General features: G+C 30.1%; 2 protein-coding genes across 5 annotated transcripts in view; both read right to left on the bottom strand.

The window, feature by feature from the left end:
* Positions 1 to 6,496: 6,496 nt before the first annotated feature.
* LOC123302707 (RING finger protein 11-like) lies at positions 6,497 to 13,913 on the bottom strand. Its single transcript, XM_044885753.1, has 3 exons — positions 13,711 to 13,913; positions 10,759 to 10,959; positions 6,497 to 8,521 (listed from the first exon to the last, which is right to left on the bottom strand). The coding sequence occupies exons 1-3, from the start codon at positions 13,816 to 13,818 to the stop codon at positions 8,387 to 8,389; spliced, it is 444 nt and encodes a 147-aa protein (XP_044741688.1). The 5' UTR covers positions 13,819 to 13,913; the 3' UTR covers positions 6,497 to 8,386.
* Positions 13,914 to 18,186: 4,273 nt separating this feature from the next.
* LOC123302702 (L-lactate dehydrogenase-like) overlaps positions 18,187 to 26,350 on the bottom strand; it is a 26,120-nt gene continuing 17,956 nt past the window's right edge. For 3 of the 4 annotated variants that reach the window (XM_044885745.1, XM_044885744.1, XM_044885746.1), the window contains 6 exons: positions 25,931 to 26,061; positions 24,259 to 24,379; positions 22,982 to 23,329; positions 21,733 to 21,974; positions 20,595 to 20,745; positions 18,187 to 18,371 (listed from right to left, as the gene is read on the bottom strand). In XM_044885745.1, coding sequence (XP_044741680.1) covers positions 18,346 to 18,371; positions 20,595 to 20,745; positions 21,733 to 21,974; positions 22,982 to 23,329; positions 24,259 to 24,379; positions 25,931 to 26,053 — 1,011 coding nt within the window. In that variant the 5' untranslated portion in view covers positions 26,054 to 26,061 and the 3' untranslated portion in view covers positions 18,187 to 18,345. Of the gene's footprint in view, positions 18,372 to 20,580; positions 20,746 to 21,732; positions 21,975 to 22,981; positions 23,330 to 24,258; positions 24,380 to 25,930; positions 26,062 to 26,350 lie in introns of those variants that run through there. The other variant, XM_044885747.1, reaches the window with a different exon arrangement.

Genomic DNA, 26,350 nt, shown 5'->3' with positions numbered 1-26,350 from the left:
CTGTTAACTCGTGCCTCGCGTCAGGACAAACATTTTTTTTTACAACTAATCTTGAATTTTAGATTTCCATAATCTTCAAGTTCACTTCCTCATTCATAAACTGAGCTGTGGTAGAGCCCAAGTAAATGGTGAACCACAGAATGAATATGAAGTTGTCTTTTTTTTAATTCTATATCTACCTTGTTTTCAAAATAGCGAAAGCAAAATAATTAAACAAAATTTTCAATTTTCGATATTTTGGAAATTACTCCAGACATCGAAAAATTTTATTCTTAATTTTCGTCTTATATTGTCAAGTTATAACATAATTCACCATCAAAATTGAAAAAATCTATTTTATTAAATTTGTGTCCCCAATACCGTGCTCATACATCCTTAATTAGTCGGGTACAACGGGTTTTTTTGTTTTCAATAGTTTATTAAAGTTTTTACTTTAATTTAAATAGTTTTTTTAATCTTCCTTTATTAATTAGCTAATAGAATATCCTTTAATTCTCTCCCTTCGCCTCAATTACCAAAAAAGTCCTATTTGTTTTCATAGATTGGATTTTTAATACCTTTCTCGAAAATAATTACTCATTAAAGCATGGTCAGATGTGCCATCATGTACGTCATTGTATTCAATTAAATTATATTAAAAAAGAAAAGTTTTTTCATCAATATCTTCTTTTGTTTCTGAATCTTTTGATTTATCAAATATATATATGTTTAGAAAATTTGAAAAAGAAAATATTTTGATTAGTCAATAAATAAAAATCAAGATCATATATTATAGTCCGAAAAACTCTTTGAAATAAAATGAAAAATCAATTTTGATTCGTCAAAGTAGTATCTGGGATCGCCGTTTGATTTGGGTAGACGATCATGGTAAAAATTAAACATAAGAATTCCATTCCTTACGACTAACAATTCTAATAAATTTCCAATTAAAAAATGATAAAATAAAATAAATATTTTAGTCAAAATAGTCGAGTAAATGAAACTAAAAAAACTTTAAACCTGAAGGATAGAACCGAATTTGAGGAGACTTTAAAAATATTCTTTAGATTTGAAATAATAAGATTAATGTAACAAAATTTAATTCGTAACAAATAAACGTGAAAAATAAACAATTGACTGAATTAATTGTTGAAGTACCATATATAGACAGTGTAGATTATTCTGTCACATTACAAATACATACATGTCACACAAATATAACTGATATTAACATATAATACATACTATACAATTTGCGCATAATTTTCCCTCTTGCGGGTAAACAGTGATGTTTACGAAAAAAATGTTTCTAACAAAAGTTATTTCTTTTTTTATAAGGAACATTTTTTACATTCAAACTTTTGTTCTATCTCAAACGGTTTACAAGATGGGGCCTACGGACCCAAAATTCAATTGACCTATACTGCTCATTTACGAACTCGACCTCGCTTTTTACTTCCTAAGCACGCTATAAAAATTTCAGCTCGATATCTCTTTTCGTTTTTGAGTAATCGTTATGGCAGACGGACAGACAGATAGACAACCGGAAATGGACCAATTAGGTGATGTTATGAACACCTATATCCAAATTTTGTTCATAGTATCAATATTTTTAAGCGTTACAAACTTAGGACTAAACTTATTATACCTTGGTTTATTTCATATACATGGTATAATAAGTTTTGGAAAACATTTTTTTTTTTAAATCTTATCAAAATCGGTATTATTTTTTGAAGTTAAAGAAAAAAAATTAAAAGACGGTTCATTTGACTCGAAAATACTTAGAAAAAAATAACTTTATTCATTTTAATTTTTAAAGATTTCATTTTTTTCTTTTTTTTTTAGATTGTTAGTCCATTTTTTTCAATTCTTTAAAGAAAAAAAAAACAATGCATGTACCCCATTTTTTTTTAAATAAAAATTATTTAATTCCACATTTTAAGACTTTGAATATCACAATTGAAAGTTTTGTTTTTTCTGAATGACAATTATTTTAAAACAAATTCCATATTTTCAAACTTCATTTTGATAAATTGCGATCGATTTAAATGAGATCTAAACAATAATCAAAATTAAAATTGGAAATCATAGATCCTTTAGATGTTTCAATTATCTGTCAAATTTTACTGGGTGTTCCATTTAAAAAAAAAAAAGAAAACTTTTGAGTTTTCTTCAGGTATAACCTTGAATTTAATTTTAAATGATTCAGGTCAAATTCAAGGTAAGGACGTTTATCTCTAAACAAAACAATTTCAGGGTCATTTTTTTCCAAAAAATGCTTCGTTGAAGATATATTTTACTAAGCTATGCGATTTTAACGCTAAGAAGTCAACGCCACGAGTAAAAAAAGGAAGCCATACTTTTTAGACTCAGCTGATGTTTTCATTGAATGAAATGATAAAAGAGAGTAATTTTTAATCAATTATGAGTTCAATCCCCTCGTTTGACCTTTTATCATAGGGTAATCATTTTAACATACAGCCCAAGCTTATAAAAGCGTGTTAAAAAGGGGAATACATCATCTAGATATAAGATCTATGATTGTAGCTATGAATTATAATATACAAGGTGGGACTGAAGAAATAAAATTTCCAATTTTCTTTGCTTAGTCCACTTTTATTTATTTAATATAATTTAAAAATATTAAATAAATAAAAGTGGACTAAGCAAAGAAAATTGGAAATTTTATTTCTTCAATCCTAATTATGGAGTTCCACAAATTAAAGCTCTCTACAATTAATTATCATATACAAGGTGTTTAATTTTGAACGAACTACTAAGTATTTTTCTCGGTTTACTGGAGTTTCAAAGGGAAATGATTTTCTATTTCAGAGCAGGTTTATTTTCTTTGATGAAAACATAAGAAAGTTTTGGTTGAAATGTGTCTAGTGCCTATCTAACGATGAAAATTTAGTACTTGAAAGTAATTCGAAGTGTATAAAAAAAGTACTTAGAGTCCAACCTCAAAATTAGGAGCTTTTCGGTAAATATTTCTTACCATTTGAAAAATTTGATAAAAATATTTTTTCCATTTTGAAAAAATTGTGTTTGGGCTTCCTGCAAACCCTCTTTGAATATTTTAACGAACTTTCGTCTTTCAAATACCAAAATCATATCCGATATTAACTTTCTTACAAAACTTGGCTGGTTCAAAATTGATTTTACCTTAATAGCTACATTCTCTTTAAAAAAGAATTGACATGAAGTTGATCTTCATTTTTCATCGAAGTTCTTCATGAATAAGAAATCATAAATAATTCCCCATACACATTGCTCAACTTGTGCAAGAAATAAAAAAAAAAGAAGTAACCATGACAAAATAAACGTCTAATTCGTTTAAAATGGAGCACCCGTAGAGTTTTGTCTCTCGTGTTCCTATTGACTCTTAGCTAAATCTTGCTCTAAAGAAGAATATAATATGAGAAGGAACTTATGAATTAGCTTTTTTTTTGTTTAAGTACATGTAGTTATTATAATTTTTTTTTTTTTTTGGAGTGGTACGCTTTTAAAATTATCAAAATGATTAACGTAAAATTATTATAATCAGAAAATTTGTAAATGAAATCGAAAAAATGTCATGATTTAGCGAACTGTAATCACTGAATGTATTCCAATCGGCATTATAATTGGATGTAGCTTTTTAAAGCTGTTATGGAGGGTAGAGAACCATATTGTATGGAGGGTAGAGGACCATCTTGTATGGAGGTCAAATTGAAAAGGTTTCCAGCAGTAAGCAGCAAATTATAACTCAATATTCCACAAAATAGCGCTAGCATAGCAAAAGATGTTTGATGCGAACTTCTCTACCCTTCTCTAACAACTTGTTTAGATCTTTATCATACTATTATTACTTTGTGTTTGATGTGAGATGTGACTCTGATAAAAAAATTCTTTTAAATTCCGACTCAAATTTTCAATTCATTCCGATTGAATTCCAATAGAACCCAATATGAAATTTCCAATTCGATCTCATTTATGAATTGCAACCAATTGGAAATTTCCGATTAGTACTATTGGATTGAATCGGAATTCAATCGTAATGAATTGGAAACTTTTTTCCAATTAAACCCGATTCATTTCAATTAAATTTAGATTCAAAATTTTAATTGGCTTCAATTGGAATGAATCGAAACTTATTTACAATTGAATCCTATTCATGAATCGGATTTTTTATCAGGGCCAACTTCTTTACCCTTCACTAACAAATTATTTACATCTTTATCTTACTCTTATTACTTTCTTTTAAACTTACACTTTAACTACAGTAACGCTATCAGATGGCCCTCCTTATCTTTATCCTCCATGGCTGGTTCCTGTTTTCTCCACTATGACTGTTTAACGTACGATTTGAAAATACTGTCGTAGCAAGACCGTTTAATTTGTGGGAATTTAAAAATATAGTTTACCAATTTACAATACCCTACTTCTACTAGAAACTAATTTTAAAGGTTTGTTTTCCACATTAAGAATTATCGAAACACGTGGAAATGATTAACATATCACAATTTATAAACAAAAATTTAATTGAACGAAAGTTTCGCATACGTTCTGTATACATTTTCCCCTAAAATTTTGTAATCATTCGACCTCATGAAAACATAATCTAAATTTGACGAAACGTTGGATCATTTACGGCTCGATAATCGATCCATTAATGATTCGTAGACGTCTCGTAAAGTGTAAATAATCCTTTAAAATTATGGTGTTTCATTACAATATGATCAATTTCACGTACAAATTTTCTAAAAATCTGTGAATTTAATCCACCCCAATTCAATTACTTCTAGGCAGCTAAAAGTCTTTAATTGAGTCACTAAAATAAATATTTTTTTAACTGCCGAGGTGGCTTTCTAGTACGAAATCCCTCGTAATTTCCACTATTTTAAATGAGGAGAAAAAATCCTTAAGCGATATTCAGCATGCTTTATTCTAGTTCCAAATGATTCCCAAATTGCTCATTGCACGTTTTGTTTATCTACAGAGGGTTTTTTGCTACGCTGTAGCCAAAATTCACAGGCCGTTCTTTTTGTGTGTGTTGTCCACAAAATTGCACAGAGGAGGGATTAAATTCACACACTTACGGATTTTTGTCAAAATATAAAAGTCTGAATCCACTAGCTAATAATTTAAGTTTAGAGACAGATGAAAAATTGTCTTTTCATAAACACTTGAAAATAATTTTCTCTGAAAACTCCATAAAAAATTGTATAAAAATTTCCCCTATGAAAGTCAATTTTCGATTAAAACGCTTACAAACGTGGAAAATCTTTATAAAATAAACTAAAAAAACTTTTTGAAATATTTTTTCGTAAACTCGAATAAATTGGATGCAAAATCTATCTGTACTAGTTTTTGCATTCGATTTCTACAATATTTTAAACTTTAGAAAAAATGTTTCGAACAAAAGTTGTTTAATATTTTATAAAGAACAACTTTCTAATTTGAAATCTTAATCGATCTCTTATTAATTTTAAATATGATTTAATTTTTTAATAAAAGAGTACGTGAACCTTTCTTGGAGCAGGCACTGTAATTACTCTTCCACCCTCACCGTTGATTTAATCGACGCTCATATGATGTTTTTTTTTTTAACATAAAACTGGTAAAATACCGGAAATCGCTATTTATCTATTAAAAAAATTTTTGCAAAAAAAGCAAGGCTACAAATTACATTTTCAGGTTTTAATTTTTCATCTCTGATAAGATTATGCTCTTTGAGACCTTGTTAAACTAGTTCGGCCATCACGAAACTAGTCAACCAGGCAATTTGAATGACGCGTCAAAAACTAAAGTTTTTTTTATGTTTTCTTTTTGGAAAGCGCCGCAAGGTAAAAATTTTTTTTTTTTGCATAAACAGAATCTGTGATAAATTTTCTTCATGAAACTTTTCTTGATTAACATTATTGTGAGTTCTTTTGACAATTTTAAAATGAAATATTTCAAAATTTTACCCCGGCAAGAGGCCCTAAAACTGTGTTTATTGTGATCAAAGGACTTTGAACTATCATTTACCCCAAAAAATGGTTCACCGTACATGCTCAAACAGCCGGACTACTTTAATATTTATAAAATTTTTGTAATTGACAAAACTCGATTCCCGGCCATTCACAAAATTTATCAACCGTTAGGATGGAATTTAACGCATAATCAAATTCAACGTCTTCGTAGGATTTTACACTTTTGAAGAAATATTCAGCTTTTTTTATGAAATTCTCAGACTCGCAAATAAATTCCAGAAAACAAATATTTTACATAACCAAATAAGTGAATAACGCATATTATATAACTAGTGAACACACAAACCTTCCAAAAATTTCGCCACATTACTTTGTTTTGAAATATATTCCTTAGAAATGATTGCTAAATATAAATTATATATGTTCGTAGACTATTTTTTTAATTAATTTTAATATAATATTATTAATTTATTACCTAATTAATTAATTTTGTTAAGCTGGGATGTATTTTTTTTTTTTTTTTTTGTTATTTTCATTTTTTAATAAAGTGTGAAAGATTTTTTTATTATTTTTATAAGTTCAAAATTGCGGCTGAAATAAATTGCACTTATTTTTTTATTTTTTAAATTCAGTCAAAATCTGGTTATAACGCCATCGGTTGTAAACGGGGATAATTATGATTTAGTTGAAAGAGCAACGGCGGATTTGAATGAACAGGCGCCCTAGGCATCCTAAACCACTTTTTTTGTGTAACGACATAGATATATAATACATGTTAGACAAAAAAGAAGTTTTAATTTTACCACCCTAAGCCCAGGACTCACGGCTCTAACTCTGAATCCGGCACTGGGTATTATATTGATAACAGGGACCATAAAAGATTTTCAAAAAGTACGGCTGTAAGAAGAAATTTTTCTTTTCCTGTATCTCCTTCTTTCCAATACTTTTTCAAAACTCTGTATAATATTTTGAACTTTATACATTTTGAATAGTGATTATGCAATAAGGGAGTCATTTGGTTGCTAGGACACTAAAATAATCTTTTTCGGAGGAAAATTGAAAGGATGCTCCTCAAAGGCAAGCTGGAATATTTAAGGATAGTATTGAGAACCTTTCTCTACAGTTTGGCAACCATCTCGTTAGCCATTTAAAATATATGATGTACGAAAAGTTTTTATGCAAGTTCTTATGTACAAAACAAAGAGGGAATGTACTGTATGAGATGCGTATATGCACATATCACTCTGTCTTATACATAAGAACGGCCATAAAATCTATTGTTACTTCATATATTCTAAATGGCTAACGAGATGGTTGCCAAACTGTATATTTATCTGCTTCGTCGCAATGAAACACAGAAATTTTATCACTAGACCAATCTTGATTATAAATATCAAAATTCAAGTTGCGTCTCCTTTCTACGTCTATTAAAAAAACTAATTTATTTCTCGCTATAAACAAGTGGCGAAACCGCGGGTAAATACTAGTTTATAATGGTTGAAGTTAAAGACGAAACGGATCATGGTTTGGCCGGATAACAGATATCCGGCAAGATACGAGGTCGGATATTCGGCCCGGTAGTTCTACTTTATTTCACTTGGCGTCGTAGTTCAAGTCAGACTATTTAGGTGAAAAAGAAAAAGCCCGGCAGAAAATCATGATAGAATATATAAAAAACTCTAACGAAAAATCTTCTTCTTTTTGGGGACTATTTCCTATTTGGGACGAGATTGTTCCAATTGCTAACGAGATTGACTTTTTCTTAAAGACATTCTGAACCGATCGCAATCAGCGAAAGGCAATTTATAGAATCTTGTCTGGTATACGAAGCCAAGCGGAGTCAGTCGCCTCTTACCAACAAATGTGGAAAATTTACTATTCATTCACCACAATTTGTCACTTGTTAATTTTGAGTACTAAAATAATTCATAAAACAAACATTAGGACGTGCGATTATTAAAATAAATTTCTGTAAACTAATGAGAATTTTTTGAATTTTACTATCCGGAATTCGGCTGGATACTGAATTACTATCCGGTATCCGTCCGTACAGTGAAAACAGGCTGGATAGGTCGAATATCGGATAGTTACCAGATATCCGTTTCATCTCATCAGTTGAAATTACATATTGGGGCCCCAATCCGATCTTTTAGCATTCCAGCATATCTTTTGATGATTATGCTTTTATTCTCGACGAACGATGATTTTTTTAGTGAGTCATCTGTTATCATTTATAAGAGATGAAATGTACATATATAATGACGTTATAACAGGGTTTGACTGTATTTATAAATTATTGTTTTACTTATTTTTTGTAAGCAAATGGTTGTTTTGTAGACATTTTTTTTGATTTTGATGTTTTGATTACGAGTTAGTAAAAAGATTGTGGTGGTAAGATGTTGGATGTGAATGTTGAATGTTGGAGGTTGATTGATGATTGGAAGCAGTTATCAATTGTTTGTCTCGTAACTGTTTAATAATGCAGCATCCACTGGTTCCATACAAGTTGGACATGTTAAACTACGCATTAACCAATCGTCGATACATGCTCGATGATACATATGCAAACATGGTAAATAACGTACCTGGATATTGAAAAATTTATATTAGTTTTAACTTTTATTTTTAAACCAAACGATTTGGGTTGTTTTACAAATTAAGGTAGTACGTATGGAAGCCTGAATGGATCAATCAGGCTTATTATGACGTTTAATTAGAAATCAGTACATGACAAAATACCGACACCTTCAAAAAGGTTCGTTTCCATAATGTCACAAGTCACAAGTGCACTTGTTAAAAGTGAACTAGTGACTTTTTTAAAAGTTGGTTTTATACTTGTGGGTAGCACACATTTAAAAAATAAGCTAGTGCAGCGTCACTTTCTCATAAATTGACAGTGATCTATTCAAGCTTCCATAAGTACGAGCACCAAGGCAATTTTAGATTTAGGGTTGAAATAATTTGTACATTATTTTCAACTTTGATGATGAATTTTGTTATAACTTCATGAATGTAGACGAAAACTAAGAATACAATTTTTCTATACGTGCCTTGGTTTTTGAAATATCGACATCTAAATAATGAAACAAAATTTTAAATTTTCGATTTTTTGAAAATTACTCCAGATATCGAAAAATTGTATTCTTATTTTTTCTTGAAATTACATTTTTTGAGGTGGTTGACATAATATATCAAGTTCTATTTGACCGATTCTTTTGAAATTTGGTGGGAATCTTCTCTACAAATCTCTCTATCGTCTGACGCTTGAATTTTAAAAAATTCAATTTTTATCGTTCTATTATTAGATCCAGTATTTTTTAGCATTTTCCCAGCCCTATACCAAAATTATCCGAATTTTCAAAATTTTCAAAATTTCCTGACATTTTCTCGTCAATTGCCACCCTTTTCCTACACTGTCATTCGCGCCCGGTTGAAATATTTCAAGTTTTAATAGAGATATTTGAAGAAAATAAAAAATATTCTTCAACTAGAACAAATTTTCTCATATATAATTATGTGGGGTTTTCTTTCGCTAAGGGCTCGCTTTCGACCAATAAACTAATAGCGGGCCGGAAAAATGAAAAACTTAATACTTATAATCAAGCTACCTTCGTTTTTGCATAAAACGTATTTTTATGTGTATAACATTAAAATATAGAGTCATACCTTTAAAACGAGTACCTTAAAGCAGGCCTGGGCAAACGGGACTTACAGAAATCCCTCGGATTTCTAACCTAACATACGAATAAGACAGTGACAACCTAACCAACGACAATCTAAAATACGAGTAAGACAGAGAGACAACATTTTTTTCCTACCTATCTCATTACTATTAGAGAAACTGAGATAGATAGAAGATTCGTATACCCGTCTCGTTTCGTCCTCTATGAACAATGTGGACTTGGATAAAGAGACACAATAAAGTTTATGACACACAATAAAATAATAAAAATGGTGATTTTGACTTAAAATAACTCGCCTATGCCAGCCTTAAAGTATAAAAATATTATTTATTGGCCAATCTACGGATATTTCGAACCAAGCGCTGCGCGACGATCTTATACAATATCATTTTTGTTTATAACCATTATTTATTAACCATATCTCCGATTCTATTGGTCGTATCAAGACGAATAAAAAAAAAAAATATTTGTTTTTTCATGAAGAATGAAAAGGTATAAAATTGTTTTTAAAATTATTCAATAATTTAGGAGCTATGGCCGTATAAAGAATTAATTTGTTTATAACAAATTTTCTCCCACTCTGAGCGGTGTGCAAGTTGAAAATTCGAATTCAGTGGGTCAAAATACGTTGAAATACACTCTTTGTTCGGTAGGATCTGTAAATGCATACGAAACCCACTCAGCGCACTATTAAATCACTTACCAAGTTTCTTCTTAATCTGACTTAATGTTACAAGACATCATACAGACGGGAAAGTTTTGAATTTTACGACCTTTGAAACGCAAAACTCAAAATTTTGAAGAAAATATTAAGCTATTATTAATTGGCCCGATCATGGTTAGATTAGTTTAGGTTATATTGGCTGTCCACGAAGGACACACTTAGACTATAGAGCCCATTGTGATACCATAAATGTGTTTTACCACCTTTCCGCTGATAATTGATCGGCTTCTCAATTTCAGAGGCTGAGTGCACCTCCTTCATGCATATACCATGCACTACACCAACCCATCACAAATATTAATCGAACCCGCTACTCTAAGCATACCGCGGACGAAATTGGTTACGCATTAATCAACTGAGCGTTAGGGCGACTGGCCCGATCATAATTTAATTAAAAAAAAAAAAATTAACTTACCGGATCGGATACTTGAAAATTAATCATACAAATAACACATTCACGTGATTTTTTCGAACCATCGTGAAGATCTGTCGGTAAATGTTGAATTAAACCAATTCGTTTAGCTATTTTTACTTGTTCTTCTTCAGTTAGTTGAGACGCCGGGCGACTCACATTTGGTGCAGGATAGTAAACAGGTACAATTACTTGTGGTGGATCCTAAATTTTTAAAAGATCGAAAATAATCGAATTAGTTTTTGATAACAATGTTTTGTAATAAATATAACTAGCTCAATCCGTGCGAAATTCTGCTCTCGTAGTTATCGTAAAACCTGTGGCTACCCTGTACCCGTGGCTAAAAACAACAAACAAATTTCATGTGAAAAAAATCAAAAGAAAAGTTCTTAAATTAATATTAGGAGAACATGTATTAAAAATAGTTATAATATGTCTAGAGTATTAGGGCATCTGTAAAATAGGACGATGGAATAGGAGTTTAAAAACAGCTATCAAATGCCACTTGAATGGAAACTGGTATTCAATTCTACCAACCGTTCTACTCGGATTACGCACAACTACAATAAAATTAACTTTTGGAACCGCTCTCCGTATTCCGGGACAATTCATAGTCGACTCCCGAAATGACAACGATTCACCAATCGAATTCATACGGCAATTACAAGAGTACATGCGCAAGATAAAAATTAAACCAACTCTACACGACAATAAAAGAAATATTTACATGTATCCTGACTTAAAAACGTGCAGCCACGTCTTTGTCCGAATCGATCGTACTAAAAAACCACTCGAACCTCAATATTCAGGTCCACACGCAGTAATTGAGCGAAACGGCAAGTATTTCAAAATTTCATTCAACGGACAAGACAAAATGATTGCAATCGACATCATCAAACCAGCATAACTAAACCGGCAAATTTTACGAATCGCGCAGTGAGCGAAAGCGTTTTTCACTTCATCGACACCCATGGCACACCTGTTACGACTAGACCCAGACGTCTTGCCCCTGACAAGTTAAAAATGGCACAAAAAGAATTCCAAACGATGATGGAACTGGGGATATGTCGCCCTTCAAAAAGTAATTAAAAAAGATATGAATACAAAGTGTATTCATAGTCGAAGGTTGTTGCTGTTACCACAGTTGCCCTACACTAACATGTTTGCCAGTAAACTTATTTAAGTTTCTGATATTTTTTTCGTTCTAATTAGTTGCCTAGCGTGTTTTTTCCTAAGCGATCCATTTTTTAGACCGTGGGTATATTTTTCGTCAAACCTAGATATAATAAGCTTGAAAATGAGTGATGAATCATTTGATAAATAATTCAAACAATTGACTGAGTTAATTGTTGAAATACCATGTATAGAAAGTATTGATTACATCACATTACACATATAATACATGTCAAACATACATAACTGATATACGAAACATTTTATAAGAAAGATTTTTACATTTAAACTTCTGTTCTATCTCTAACGGTTTACAAGATGGGTCCTACGGACCCAAGTCACCTATGTTGCTCATTTACAAACTCGGACTCACTTTTTACGTCCTGAGTATGCTGTAAAAAATTCAGCTTGATATCTTTTTTCGTTTTTGAGTTATCGTGCTGACAGACAGACGGACAGTCGGGTGGACAACCGAAAACGGACTTATTAGGTGATTTTATGAACACCTGTACCAAAATTTTGTTGGTAGCATCAATATTTTTAAGCGTTTATTACAAACTTGGAACTAAACTTAGTATACCTTGCATATAACATATATACATGATATAAAAACTGTACGTAGGTTGAAAAAATCTGAAAAATTCATAATTCGAAAATTGATACAATTATATGAAGATAGAAAAAGTTTCATGTATCATTTGAAACATAAAAGTTATTTATGTTTAAAATCGAGCGTGAACAAAATACTAATAACGCGACCAAGGTTTCTACCTCAAAATAACAAGAAGTAGCGAGATAAACCAGAAAGTTGGGAGATAGTGAAATTAATCTAATTATACCACCAAAATATAAAATTGTTCGAAATTTTTGATGTTTTGTGCCCGCAGCTTTTCCATGAATAAATATTATTCTAGTAATTTAAAATAAAAGCTGCTCAGAATTGTCGAATTTACCTGAATATGAAACAAATAATCAAAAAATATCTTTTATGGAGAATTTATGTTGATATCGGGAGTCAGGAGAAATTACACGATATCGGAAGTCTCCCGATCTAATCTGGAGATGTGGAAACCCTAGACGTGAGTGTTTACGGGTTAACTGATGAAACTATGATTTTTTTAAATAAATTTTAAAAAGATAGTAATTAATTATGAACCTTGCCAATGATATAAATACCGTCCTTAAATTATCACAGACTTTTCCCTCTTTCAAAAATTTATTTATTAAGACTACAACCGTTTCAAATTGAAACAAAACTGAAAATAAATCAATTTCTGACATTTAATTTGGCAAAAATTGTCTCTTCTCAAAAAAATATTATCTCATATAAAAACCGTATCCGTTAAATTTGGAAAAAGTTGCCATAAGATTTACCAAAGTGTTTTGAAATCACCTTGGAAAATAAAAACAGGCTATGGTCTTCGAACATTTTGCTTAAAACTTTCAGTTTTTAAGGCAGTTTCATATTAAAATGACACTATTAGATTTAGAAAAGTTTGGAAAAATCACAGATTTTTCTTCTAGTTTCATATTACAAACGATTTATCGATTTGGAAAAGATTTCCATTATATTCATAAAACTCTTGAAAACAAATCGTTTCTGCTCTTAATTACAAATTTTCGCGAAGTATTTCATGTTTCGATTTGAACTGCCACAAAAAATAATAGAATAGTTTTTATTGTGTCCGTTTTGAAACTACTTTAAAACTCAATAAATAATAACAAATAATTTTGACGTTTAACCGAGACCCTTAGAAACATTTAAAAAAAAACAATATTTACCTGTAAACTAGGAGGCGAACCAAGTGGATCTGTTGATTCTCGTGTACTATCTGCGCCCCGTAATAAAGACATATCGTCCGACGTATTTTTTTTAAGACAATTACCCATATTGTCTCCGAACGAACGATTTTTTATTTGTCAAAACAAATGAATAATGTTTGTTTTGAATTTGTTAAAATAATAATAATATTATTATTATTAAATAATATACAATCAAAATATTTCAAATGAATAATAACAAATTTAAAAAAATCAAAATAAGTTTTTTTTAAATTATTTTTTTACAATGCTATCTACTGTTTACCATATCTATAAGTCTTGTGTTTGACATAAACTGCCAGACAAAAAAAATAATAATAAAAATCGACGACTTTAATTGTAGTATTTTTAATTACGATTTCAAAATATCACACATAGCGATTAATTGAACAATATATTTTTTTCTTTTTGTTTTTGGTACACTCAATAAAAAACAAAACAAAAACACACAAATTATTATTTTCACATCATAATTGATTTTTGGAAAAACGTTTTTTGTTTTTGTATAGCTGGTGGAAAAAAATGAGACGTTTTTGTTGTTGTTGTTTTTTTTTTTTTTTGTATTTCTAAACAAAATTAACTTTTGACATATTTGCTCTACGACTTGATTAAGTCGTGTGCTCGGAATCTCGATGATTTTTGTTCTAATAACAAACCAACATGTAACACCATCTAGAGCACGGATTTAAAAAAATGTTCATATTTAAATTATTTTTTAAGGATTATTCTTTCATTCTATCTTCGACGAAACTTTAAATAAATTATCTTAAATATACAAATTATCATTTAAAAGTTTTTCTTGATTCTTCATTCGGTAAGTTTTTAATAATAATCGATTTAACAAGTTTAAATTTGAAATTGGTGGTCGTATATTTTATCTATGTTGGTGGCACGAAAGTACGATGATTTTTTAAAATAGTAAATAATCATAACTAAAGACCGGATTATATGATTATATGCTTACGTGATTTGTTTGACGCTACCATGAAGAATAGATTGCGAAGTTATGGTATTTTGAGAAGATAGGGATGTTCAGCAGAAGTAGGTGGTTTAATGTGCATTAGTCCTATGCGGCCGCAAAAAAATATCTTATATCTAGCAGCAAAAGCTAGTCGCCCTATTATGGGCTGGTGTAGTGCATGGTATATGCATGAAGGAGGTGCACTCAGCTTCTGAAATTGAGGAGCTGATAAATAAAATTATCAGCGGAAAGGTGGTAAAACATATATATGGTATCACAATGGGCTCTATAGCCTAAGTGTGTCCTTCGTGGACAGCCAATATAACTTAACCTAGCAGAAAATCTAGAAAGCAAAAACGTATTTGTTCGTTTGTGTCTAAAAGCATATTCGCTTCTCTATGTTTTATAAAAGAGCGAACGCGCTAATTTTCTGTTAGACAATAATATTTTAATCCGCATAAAAGAAAATATACATTAAACCGCCTATTTATGCTGAACAAGCCCATTTTACGGTGTATGTATTCTTTGCGTGGCATTAAACTGTTGAAACTTGACGTCAAGTTGAAAATTGTGATAATTCGGTGCCATACAAACACAACTAGTAAGTATTTTCTTCAAAATACGAAAATAAAATTTAAAAAACGAAAGAATTTCTCGGTATTTATTTATGTAACAAAGTTTTTATAAAATAGTTGCCAAATCGTCAAAAAAACTTTTATTTTGAAATCATACTTCTTAATCCTTAGGTGTGTTATGGGATATTTTTTTGGTATGCTTTCGAAAAAAAAAATTAAAAATATTACGCTAGATATATGCTTCCGAGAGCTTGTGTTGCAATGTATATTTGAACTTTGACACTTCATACCTAAAAATTCAGTGTTTTTAATACTTCGTAGAATAGAAATATTACGAGTAATTATACGGGGGTGTAAACCGAAATTTGTATAATGAATTAATAAACAATAGTGATAAACATGTATCCATAATTTACTCACAGATTGTATAGTTCTTTTCTACTCGGGAAATATTTCAACAGGTCTTTTATAAGCGATTTCAATGTTTTTTTTTTTTTTTTTTTTTTTTTGTTTTTGGCAGAGCTTTGTCTATCCAAAAGCGGAACTTGAGTACGAGCTCTCGAGGGACCTAATATATAAAATAAAATAAAAATACGTTCTATTTTAAAGACAATTGGAAGCCAATTATCAGATACCAGAATTTACCATCTGGACGAAATTCGAGTCTATTGTGCTGTTCTGAGTGTATTGGCCTTAGTAACCGTACTTCTTCTTTGTGAGAATATATAGAACGCAACCTATTTTGTTTCCTACAACCAATATTTTTGATAGAACTAAACCTAATCTATGAAATAAACCATCAAGAAAAAAAAGTATGGTTTAATGTTTAAAATAGAAGTTATAAATTGTAATAAATTAAGAATATTAAAGTGTTCATATTTAATTAATAATTATAAATAATAATATTTGTGGATTTAAATCATAAACTTAAAAAAAATCTGTTTACAATTTCTCTCGAATTAAATAATTCTCGTGGATCTACATGGAATCAAAAACCAGATGTTTGCACATTTTGGTTAGAAAATAATTTTGTGTAATAATTTTTCATTTGATGAATTAGTTTCAGTTACTTATTTAAAATTGGATCACAACATTAGTTACAGAATCGGTAGTTCAAAATAAAATTTTTGATAATTAACGGACAATTATACATGAAAATTTCAAGTAGGTACCCTTGTCCACGCTTTGTGGAATTTGGAATTTTCAACCTGTGTATTTAAATGTAAAATTTCTATTTGTATGAAATTTGATTGGAAATAAATTTAATTGAAATTTAAATTAATTTTAAATGCGATGATATCAAAGTGAACACGGGGTTGTCAAAGCTAAATTGATAATTCAATATTAATGTCTACGGAAAATTACAGACAAAGACATTAACATACAACGAAGAAAAAACTGTGTTCATGTGCTGTTTGTGGTCGAAATTTAATATGAACGAATTCATACCGGGAAAAACTATTTTCATGGGATAATTGTGATGAATCTTTTACACAATCAAACAGATTAGTTTCACATAAACGAACTCTTGTTAGAGAAACAAGTGCTATTTGTGATGAAATATTTTCCCAATGCAACTTTAATTTTAGGCAAATGGATATGGATTCATACTGGAAAAAACCATTGTCATGTGAAGTTTGTAATAAAATATTTTGCCTTTATGTATCTAAATGTTTTATTACAAACTTCACGAGAAAGTGGAAGTCTCTACAGCATAATTTACATTGGAGAAAAAACATTTTTATAAAACATTAATTTATTTAAATAAAACCGAATTTTAGGCGGAATAAGTGATAATAACAGGTAACAGAGTTAATTGTTTTAACATCTTACATATACTTGGTTATTAATAATTTAACTGACTTTATTACGGTTTCTTTGATAAAATTTGATGATTGATTGTTGTCAACCTGACGATGGTAGACTGAAATTGAAATCAATAATAAATTTTTTCCACATCTAACTTTATTTTCGAAATAAGTATCAATTTTTGTTTATTTTAAACAAACTAGCCATTTATCTTTTTTGTGAAGTGAATGTTTAAAAGTTCGCTTGAGACATTTGCTAGAGCGAATTTACTGTCCCGTTCGTCTGCGTCAATTTTCCTGTCTCTTTACGCCCCGTTCCTCTTTACAACTTTGTATTTCAGTGGATATAGAGTATCTTTCTTCTCATTTCCTCAGTGGATATAGTATAAAACAAGATTTTAAAAATAATGATGTGGGTGGCCACTGTTATAGATAGATATCTGAAAAACGGAGGTTAAACCCGATTATTATTATACTATATAATATTTCTAATCTAATTTGCGCCCTTACGAGTAAACAGTGATGTTTACGAAAAAATATTTCAAACAAAAGTTGTTAATTTTTTTTATAAGGAACACTTATACAATTAGACTTTTGTTCTATCTGAAGATGGGTGGGGTAACGGTTTATAAGATGGGTCATTTCAGTTTGATATATCTTTTTGTTTTTTAGTTATCGTGTTCACAGACAGGCAGGTGGACGGACAACCGGAAATGGACTAAATAGGTGATTTTATGAACATCTATACCAAAATTTTGTTCGTAGCGTCAATATTTTTAATATATACAAGGTATAAATTTTATAAGTTTCTCAAATTCTGAGAATGAGAAACTTGTATAGGTTGCAACAAGGGCTTAAGAAACCTTGTTGAGGGATTTACTGTCATTTTATGGTTAAAATAATACTTTAACTACATATTTGTATCTTTTTCTGCCCTAAAATCCGGATCTTAAAAATAAATTAATAATAAATAACTAATTTGTTCTGTTTAGGGGATGAAAAAAAAATATAAACACAAAACGTTAAAGGAATTTTTTTTATTGTATACACACTTTTAAACAAATAAATAAAATTTAATCAAAATCAAACCCTTATTGTTGCCATTATTTCTTAATTGCCAATTTTTTATTCATCTTTCAAGTACAACCATGTCCAAAATAGCTTGCAATACCTTGATTTTGATGAATACTTACAATTTGAGACTTAAAAATCAAAATCTTAATAAATTAGGCAAACCTCATGATTGTTTTTTTTATTGTTTTAAATCGAAATTTAGACCTAAAAATGATATTCAAATTCATAATTTAAAGCTCTCAATTATTTAAATATCAGATTCTAATTATGTCTACATTTCAAACACAGACATTTCTGCGTCACAAAATTTGCACAGGTTTTACCATTCTAAGTGATAATTGTAATATCAATTAGAATGGTAAAAACCGTGCAAATTTTGTGACGATGAGATACATATAGTGTACCTCACTTTGAGTGTAGCCGCTTTCATATTTAAGAAAAGAAAGATTAAAATTTTTTTTTTGTTACAATATTAACTACTCGAGGAGACGTATCACCTATTAATGATACAAATCTGAGATTTGAGTTGGAGATATCATTCGAAAAACGTCGCAAAAATCAAGGAAGTATATAAGGCTCCGTTTTCTTTCGAAAAATTACGACATCTGTTTGTTTAAGTCTCAAATACGAACTTTCATACAATAATTATGTACCGGGTGTTCTTAAAAGTATACAGGACATTTAAAAAGTAGGACAACAGCAAAAAAACTCAAATATATTTTTTAAAAAATTGTGTACTTTTTAAAAATCTATCTATCTAATGAACGGAAAATCGAAACAAGGCTATAAGCTATATAACATCATGCACTAGCAGTTATCCGTCAGCTTCAATGGACGATTTCGATTTTAAAAGCAAAGTAATTTGGTTTCATAATTTTTCAACATATATTTCGAGTGTTATGTAGGGGGGATAACTGACGACAAGAAAGGTCAAAACAGGGAACTGCTAGTGTCTAATATACGTTTTTTATTTTGCAATGCAATTTGAATCACAGAAGGTCATGAAATGAATCTTGCTAGACCATATGATACGTGCTCTCAAGTAGTAAATATTGAGATAAGAAATTATTTATTTCGCCCTTTTTACTTCAAAATACCTTAGCAGTTTCACTTAGAGTAAACAGAATGGAGACAAAATTTATGCTTAACAACTTTTATCAGTCGTTTTTCCCTAAAATGCAAAGTTTTAAAAAAAAAACCTCCAAAAACAAGGAAAGTTGTAAATTCATGTAGATTTTTCAGAAGATATGAAAGGTAAGAAAAAGCTATATACAAATCGATTAGAACTTTTACGCCCGATAACTTTGGACTAGCCTATTTTTTCTCTAAAATGCACAGTTTCCGATTAACATGCAAAAAATTACGGAAGCTCGTTTCTTTTAGTGAAACCACTTTTATTTTTCTGCGCATATGAAAATTTTTATTATACAGTGTGTCCTCGGATAGAAGTTACTATACTTGTAAATTTTATTATTTTGCATTTTAAGAAAAAAAGTCATTCTTCATAAAAATTTTGCTTATTCTCCAAAGTATGTAGGAATATTTAAAAATTTGGTATCACTTTCTTTTTTTTTTTTTGGTTAACTACCCATACTTTTTAAGTTGACAAAATGTTACTAAAGAAAGGTTGCTCGAAATTAACAATTATGACTCAAGATACAAATTCATGAGTGAATTTCAGGAAGTTCTTTCCAACTTTGACAATTCCATTCTTAGTGAATGTTTATCCGAGAAAATTAATTTTCTAGCCTAGTCCACAAAAAAATACACTCTCGAATAGTACATCTTAATTGATTTATTATTATTTCTTTGTTATGTTTTTTTGTAATTACAACTTTTGTTCAAATAAAATGATGATATAATTAAAGTAAACGGATCTTCTTGATATTTTGTAAAGAGTCATAATTGTTAATTGCGAGCAACTTTTCTGAATAACATTTTGTCAACTTATAAAAAGGAAGGGTAGTTAACCAAAAAAAAAAATAGTGATTTCTATTTTTTGTCTACCCTGTACATTATTTAGAAGTTTTAAATATGCCTACATTTCAGAATAAGCAAATTTTTGTCTTAAAATGAAAAATAAGAAAATTTACAAGTATAGTTACCTCTATCCGAGGACACACTATATAAGTAAAAAGCTAAAACTTGGTATAGCTGCCTCCAAGACTACAGTAAATCATATTAAAATACTTTTTGAAACTCTTTGTCCATTTGACACTAGAACAAAAATGGCGAACAATCTTACCCACATGCATACAGCTCTAGGATTTTCATAAATAAACAAAAGCTTAAGCATCAATAATTTAAATATTTATAAAATGTTGATCACAAGCAAAATAAAAACAATAAATACATTTAAATTGACAATACACAACACAATAAGTTTACATGCAATAGTTTCAAACAAATCAAGTTAAAATCGTATACCACTTTGAACTTCAGCTATAACCCTTGCAGATTCCTGTAATTGTTGTACTTCACTAGGTGTTAATTTTTGATTTACCACTTGTGTGATACCATTACAACCCAAAGCGGCTGGCAGTGATAAGAATACTTCTTCTTTAATATTATGGAATCCCTAAAAGAATTTAAAAAAAATGTCTTTGTTAATATTAGACGTACAAAAAAAAAAACTTTCGTGAGCAGCAAACTATTATTAAGGTGGTAGTATATCCTCATTAGGTGCTTGAAATAGGATTTTTACCTTTCCGTGTTATATGTTTGCTCAAAAGGGTTTGAGAAGTTGTCACTATCAAAAGGAATTTTCTTAACACAAACTCAATTTACGTTAAGAATGTTTGAATCTGAAACTTTGAAGTCAAATGAATCCATCGATCTTGGGAGCAAAGTCGTCACAGAAGTTGTGGAATTAGAAGTTTTCAGGAAAATATTATAAAAATAAGGCATTATCACTTAAACCCTTTTAGGTGATTTTGCCAATATATTTTAAAGAAAATTATCATGCGATTACCAGATTTGAAAATGCGTCATAAAGTAAGTAGTAAATTTATTTTACTTGTATAAATTTAATAAGAATCTGGAACGAAGCTTTGCTCGGAATAAGAAGCTTTGCTCGGTATTTTGTGGGTTAAAAAGACACAAATTTTATCACTAATACAAGAACCGTTTAAAATATCTCGACACAAATACCAATTTGAATGTCCCGCTAATGTACTTTATTTCGTTAACTACGATACACACCAATAGATGTCAGGAAGAGTCGTATTTTACAGTTTGTTTCAGTTTTTTCCTGAAAACACGGATAAGACGAAATTTTCTAAGAATAGAACCTAGCTAGATCGATTTTTCGCCCCCATAAAACCCCTGCATATTCATTTTCATGAAAATCGTTGAAGCCGTTTCCAAGATTGCTTATATATATATACAATAATTGCTCGTTTAAATATATAAGACAAATTTCCACATCATATTCCAACAAGAACGTTCCGTTCGGCATTGGCACTTACAAGCATCTCACATCTGATACATATCGCATATGATATATGTCTACAAAACATCGAACTCGGAGAGTTTTAACGAATAGAATGCAGAAAATGTATACTACCTTGACTAGCGTAGAAACAGCATACAGATTATTATTATTTCTTATAAGACCGCGACAAATGTCAGCAACGCTAAGACCAATAGCCCATGATGTATAACCTTTCAATTTGATTATTGTATAAGCACTGTTAACCACTTCTTTATGAAGCTGTAACCAATTTTCTTCATCCTCAGCTGTTCCAATTTTTGGATTTATTTCGGTCAATCTTACACCTGATACATTTACGCTGGACCATACTGGAACTATAAATTGAAGCCAATATGTTAAATTTATATAATTTTACAGGGGATAATATTTAAGTAAATTATTCGAAAAATTAGCCCAGAAAAGAGACCTAGGGAAAAATACATTTAGGAAACAGACCGATATCGGAAGTTTTTTTACAATCATGTATGTAATACTCTTATATGGCTAGTAGGTATGGGACGGAATATCCTACATTACGGTGCCGAGAGACATTGGTCACGATGCATACGCTTGTCAACTTGATAATTCTCTGAATAACAGTAACAGATGCGCAGAACAAGCTTAGTCACTCAGAGGATAGGGAACAGAAGACACTATCTGTCTCACTTTTCCGGAACAGATTCCACTTAAAGAAACTGACCATATAAGAGAAGTACATATATGTTTACAATAGTAAATTTGTTGTTAAATGTTACCTCCATTTTTGTTTTTATAGCCTCCTATTTGAAATAAAGAAGGCTGTAGGGAAACCTCCAAACGCTCGGGGAGAAAATATTAATCAGCCACCCATTATGTCCTATAAAAGGACCCTTATGGAAATAAATTTGTTCTGGAACTCAGAATATTTTGTTTGAAATTCAGAAAAAGAATATGTGAAGTAAAACTATCTCTGAAAGAGTCAGAAAAAGTCTGAAAATATCAAATAAATTATTAATCAGTAGAAAACGATCTCTCTGCGGTAGCTACGCTGGCCGGAAGAGTCACGCTACAAATCTTGATCGCATGCTTCAATGAGATGAGCTACCGACTCTGGTATGGCGGAATTATTTTCACATTTTGTTTTCCATTTTTCCATCCAGAGTCGGTATTCATTTATAATAGTTCTGAAATGATTCTAATTTTGTTCAGAAATACAGGTGCTGTAAAATTTAGTAAATATTTTAATTTTTTTAAAGTGTATTTCTGAATTTACCTGAAAAGGGAAAAATATTCAACAAAATATTCTTGTTTCTAGGCTAATAATTTCGGGAAAAATTCTATATTTAAAACAAAAAATCCATACCGCTATTATCACCATGTTCCCCAATAATCCATCCATGGCAGCTAGACGGTGCAATATTTAATTTTTCCGAAATTAAAAACTTAAAACGTGATGTATCTAAATTTGTTCCAGAGCCAATAACTTTATGTATAGGCAATCCACTCAACTTCCATGCAACATATGTGAGTATATCAACAGGGTTACTGACCACCAGTAATATAGTGTCTGAATTGTATTTCATGATTTGTGGTATGATTGATTTAAAAATATCTGTGTTACGTTGAACCAAAGCAAGCCGAGATTCACCTTCGCGTTGACGGGCTCCAGCCGTTATTATAACGATACGTGAATTCTTTGTAAGTGAATAATCTAAAAATAAATTATACATTAATTGTTTTTTGTTTACTTTATAGAGAGTGGAATTTTTATAATAGTATACAGGTTGGTCCACAAAAAATTGTAAGTGCTCCATTATCATAAATTTTATTTAAAATGTTAGAAGAACGGTTTTGACCATTGTCTATTAAAAAGTTCGAGTACTATGGGAGTTCCTGTGGTTGTATTTGTACCTCCTGAATGCGAATTTCGATCTTTTTTTAGCCTAAAATTATTCGAAAGGACCTCGCACAAATTATATGTAATGTGAATTTTTTTGGGTCAAAAATTTTTCAAATTTTGGAGAATGATAGTTTAAGTCATTGTGAATAAAAGTTCCCATGGTCACAAATCATGAAAATGACAGGATTTCAAGTTATCGCTAAATTTAAGTTGGAAAATGTACTCATTTATATAAAAAAAATTATTGTAATTTAATTGTAAAAAATCATGTACGTATATATGTAGCTTAAAATATTGATCTTAACACTTCATATTATTGATCCACTGGACATTTAACACTGCTTGTTTTTTGAATTTCGTAACATATTCTTCAAAAAAACAAGAATTAAAAAACAACACCCTTACATTAAAAAACACACGTATGCATGTAGTTATACATATCTGTATGTGTATTTGCCTATACACACATGGGCATATATTATACAAATAAGTACATTTTCCAACTTACATTTAGCTATAACATGAAATCCTGTAATTTTCATAATATCCGGTTTGTTTGTGTACCCAGTTTTTCACTACTTAACCCTATCTGGCATCCAAGTTTTTTTACAGAATCCCCATGCCCGACTTTTAGAAAAAATTGAATAGAATCCTATTTAATCAATTTTTCATAAGGTTTAATCTAAACTATTTTTGAATCACCAGTTTCTAGTCTATACTTGGTTTAAATATTTACTTACCATCAGTGCTACTTTTAACTGAAACATTTCTTAAAAATGCTGCACCATGTTGTAAATCTAACATTTCACCTTGCAATTTATCTTTAACCATATCCATCAGGACTAACTCGTTTGTCAATCTCTGCAATCAAATTTATATATTTAATAGTAACTTAAGGCTGTTGTCTCGTTTTGGGTATATCGACAGAAAATTCTAAATTTGTGTATACTTATTAAGAATATAATAATACATTTGCCATAAAAATTTGAAGTCGATTGACCGTCTCACAGTGAATTATTTATACCTTTCCGGACAAAAGTCAGAAAACTCAACTCTATTGTTTTGCACTTAAAGTTGTTTTTTGGTGTAGTTAGATAACCACTCAATCACAAACGGGTCATTTGAGTTACATTAACCTCGCCTCGCCTATTTAGTAAGCCGCAATCTATCTGCTCTTACGGATTTATAATTTGACATTATATTTGATCGCCACTTGTTTTAGTTTGCGAAAATTTTTTCTAAGCTTTTTCAAAAAAAATTTTTTACCTACCATTTTCAATTCTCTATCTTTTAAGCACGATATAAAAATTTCAGCTCGATATCTCTTTTCAGTTTTGAGTTATCGTGATGACCGACAGACGAAAACGGAGTAATTAAGTGATTTTATGAACACCTATACTAAAATTTAGTTCGTATTATTAATATTTCTATGCAGGGTATAAAAACTTTCAACGCGTCTTCCTCGAATTTATTTTAGAATAATACTTTTAGAATTTTTAATAAACAAGATTTACCAAATAAGTTTAAAAAAATAAATATTTTGTATTGGTAATTAGATTCTAGAAAAATCTGGGGACCTAGCGGCCTCCCATTGTTACGTGGCCGGTGCTTATATAAACATTTTAGTCTCAAGCTGTTTTCGATCGTATAATACTTCTCGAATTTATTTTAGAATAATACTTTTAGAATTTTTAATAAACAAGATTTACCAAATAAGTTTAAAAAAATAAATATTTTGTATTGGTAATTAGATTCTAGAAAAATCTGGGGACCTAGCGGCCTCCCATTGTTACGTGGCCGGTGCTTATATAAACATTTTAGTCTCAAGCTGTTTTCGATCGTATAATACTTCTCGAATTTATTTTAGAATAATACTTTTAGAATTTTTAATAAACAAGATTTACCAAATAAGTTTAAAAAAATAAATATTTTGTATTGGTAATTAGATTCTAGAAAAATCTGGGGACCTAGCGGCCTCCCATTGTTACGTGGCCGGTGCTTATATAAACATTTTAGTCTCAAGCTGTTTTCGATCGTATAACAGTGTCGAGGTACATAGTTAAAGTAGGCCTGTGGCTGCTGTGTAGTTAACTGTATAGTCAACTAGGCAATTTGTATGACGTAAATGTAATAAAATACACTAAAAATTTCATAAAAGCGTCAAAAACCATAGTTTTTGTATGTTTTCTTTTTGGAGAGCGCCGTTAGGTAATGTTTTTTTTTTTGCATAAACAGAATCTGAGATAAAATTTTTTATATTATCATAATTTTTTGTATTTCTCTATTTATAATGTTAGACACATGAACATCCTTAATACCAATACATCCTTAAGTAATTAATATAGATTTAATACAATTTGATTTAAGATTTTCAAAATCAAAAACACAAAGATGCTTTCAACTAAAACTTACCTCAGTGAGAAGAGCATATGCACAAACCATTCCAACAGCTCCAACTCCAACAATAGTGACTTTGTTGCCTCCAGTTGCAACAGGCTGGGAGACCTCTGTGAATAATTTCTGCATTGTTGTCATGATTTTTACTATAAATAAAAATAATATAAAATTGAGTTAAAAAAGCATCACAAATCAAGGCACAGTTTAGTACTGTTAATGAAATTGAAAGGGATTTTTTCCGAAAAATGTTTTGGCTACTTTTGGTATTCATCAAAAGCACTACTGAGTTCAAACTTTTCTTTAACGTACAGTTTTACACAAATTGTACAGTTCTATTTCTGATTTGTGGGGTTCTAAATTCCTTTTTGTGTTCTAGAAATTGCTTTACGTGTCCCATGTTCGATGTCCGATGTCCAAATTCGATGTAGAAAAAAA

The sequence above is a fragment of the Chrysoperla carnea genome, chromosome X (genome assembly GCF_905475395.1).
Source record: "Chrysoperla carnea chromosome X, inChrCarn1.1, whole genome shotgun sequence".
NCBI classification, from domain to species: domain Eukaryota; kingdom Metazoa; phylum Arthropoda; class Insecta; order Neuroptera; family Chrysopidae; genus Chrysoperla; species Chrysoperla carnea.
Note: the sequence above shows the minus strand (reverse complement) of the source record. Positions and strands in the feature narration are given on the sequence as shown.

Excerpts from the sequence above, each read along its gene's own strand:
- LOC123302707 (XM_044885753.1), bottom strand. The coding sequence starts at position 13,818 with ATGGGTAATTGTCTTAAAAAAAATACGTCGGACGATATGTCTTTATTA. Across the intron at positions 10,960-13,710 it reads GTTCGCCTCCTAGTTTACAG|GATCCACCACAAGTAATTGT; the intron begins GTAAATATTGTT and ends TTAAAAATTTAG. Across the intron at positions 8,522-10,758 it reads ATTTTCAAGTATCCGATCCG|GTACGTTATTTACCATGTTT; the intron begins GTAAGTTAATTT and ends TTCAATATCCAG.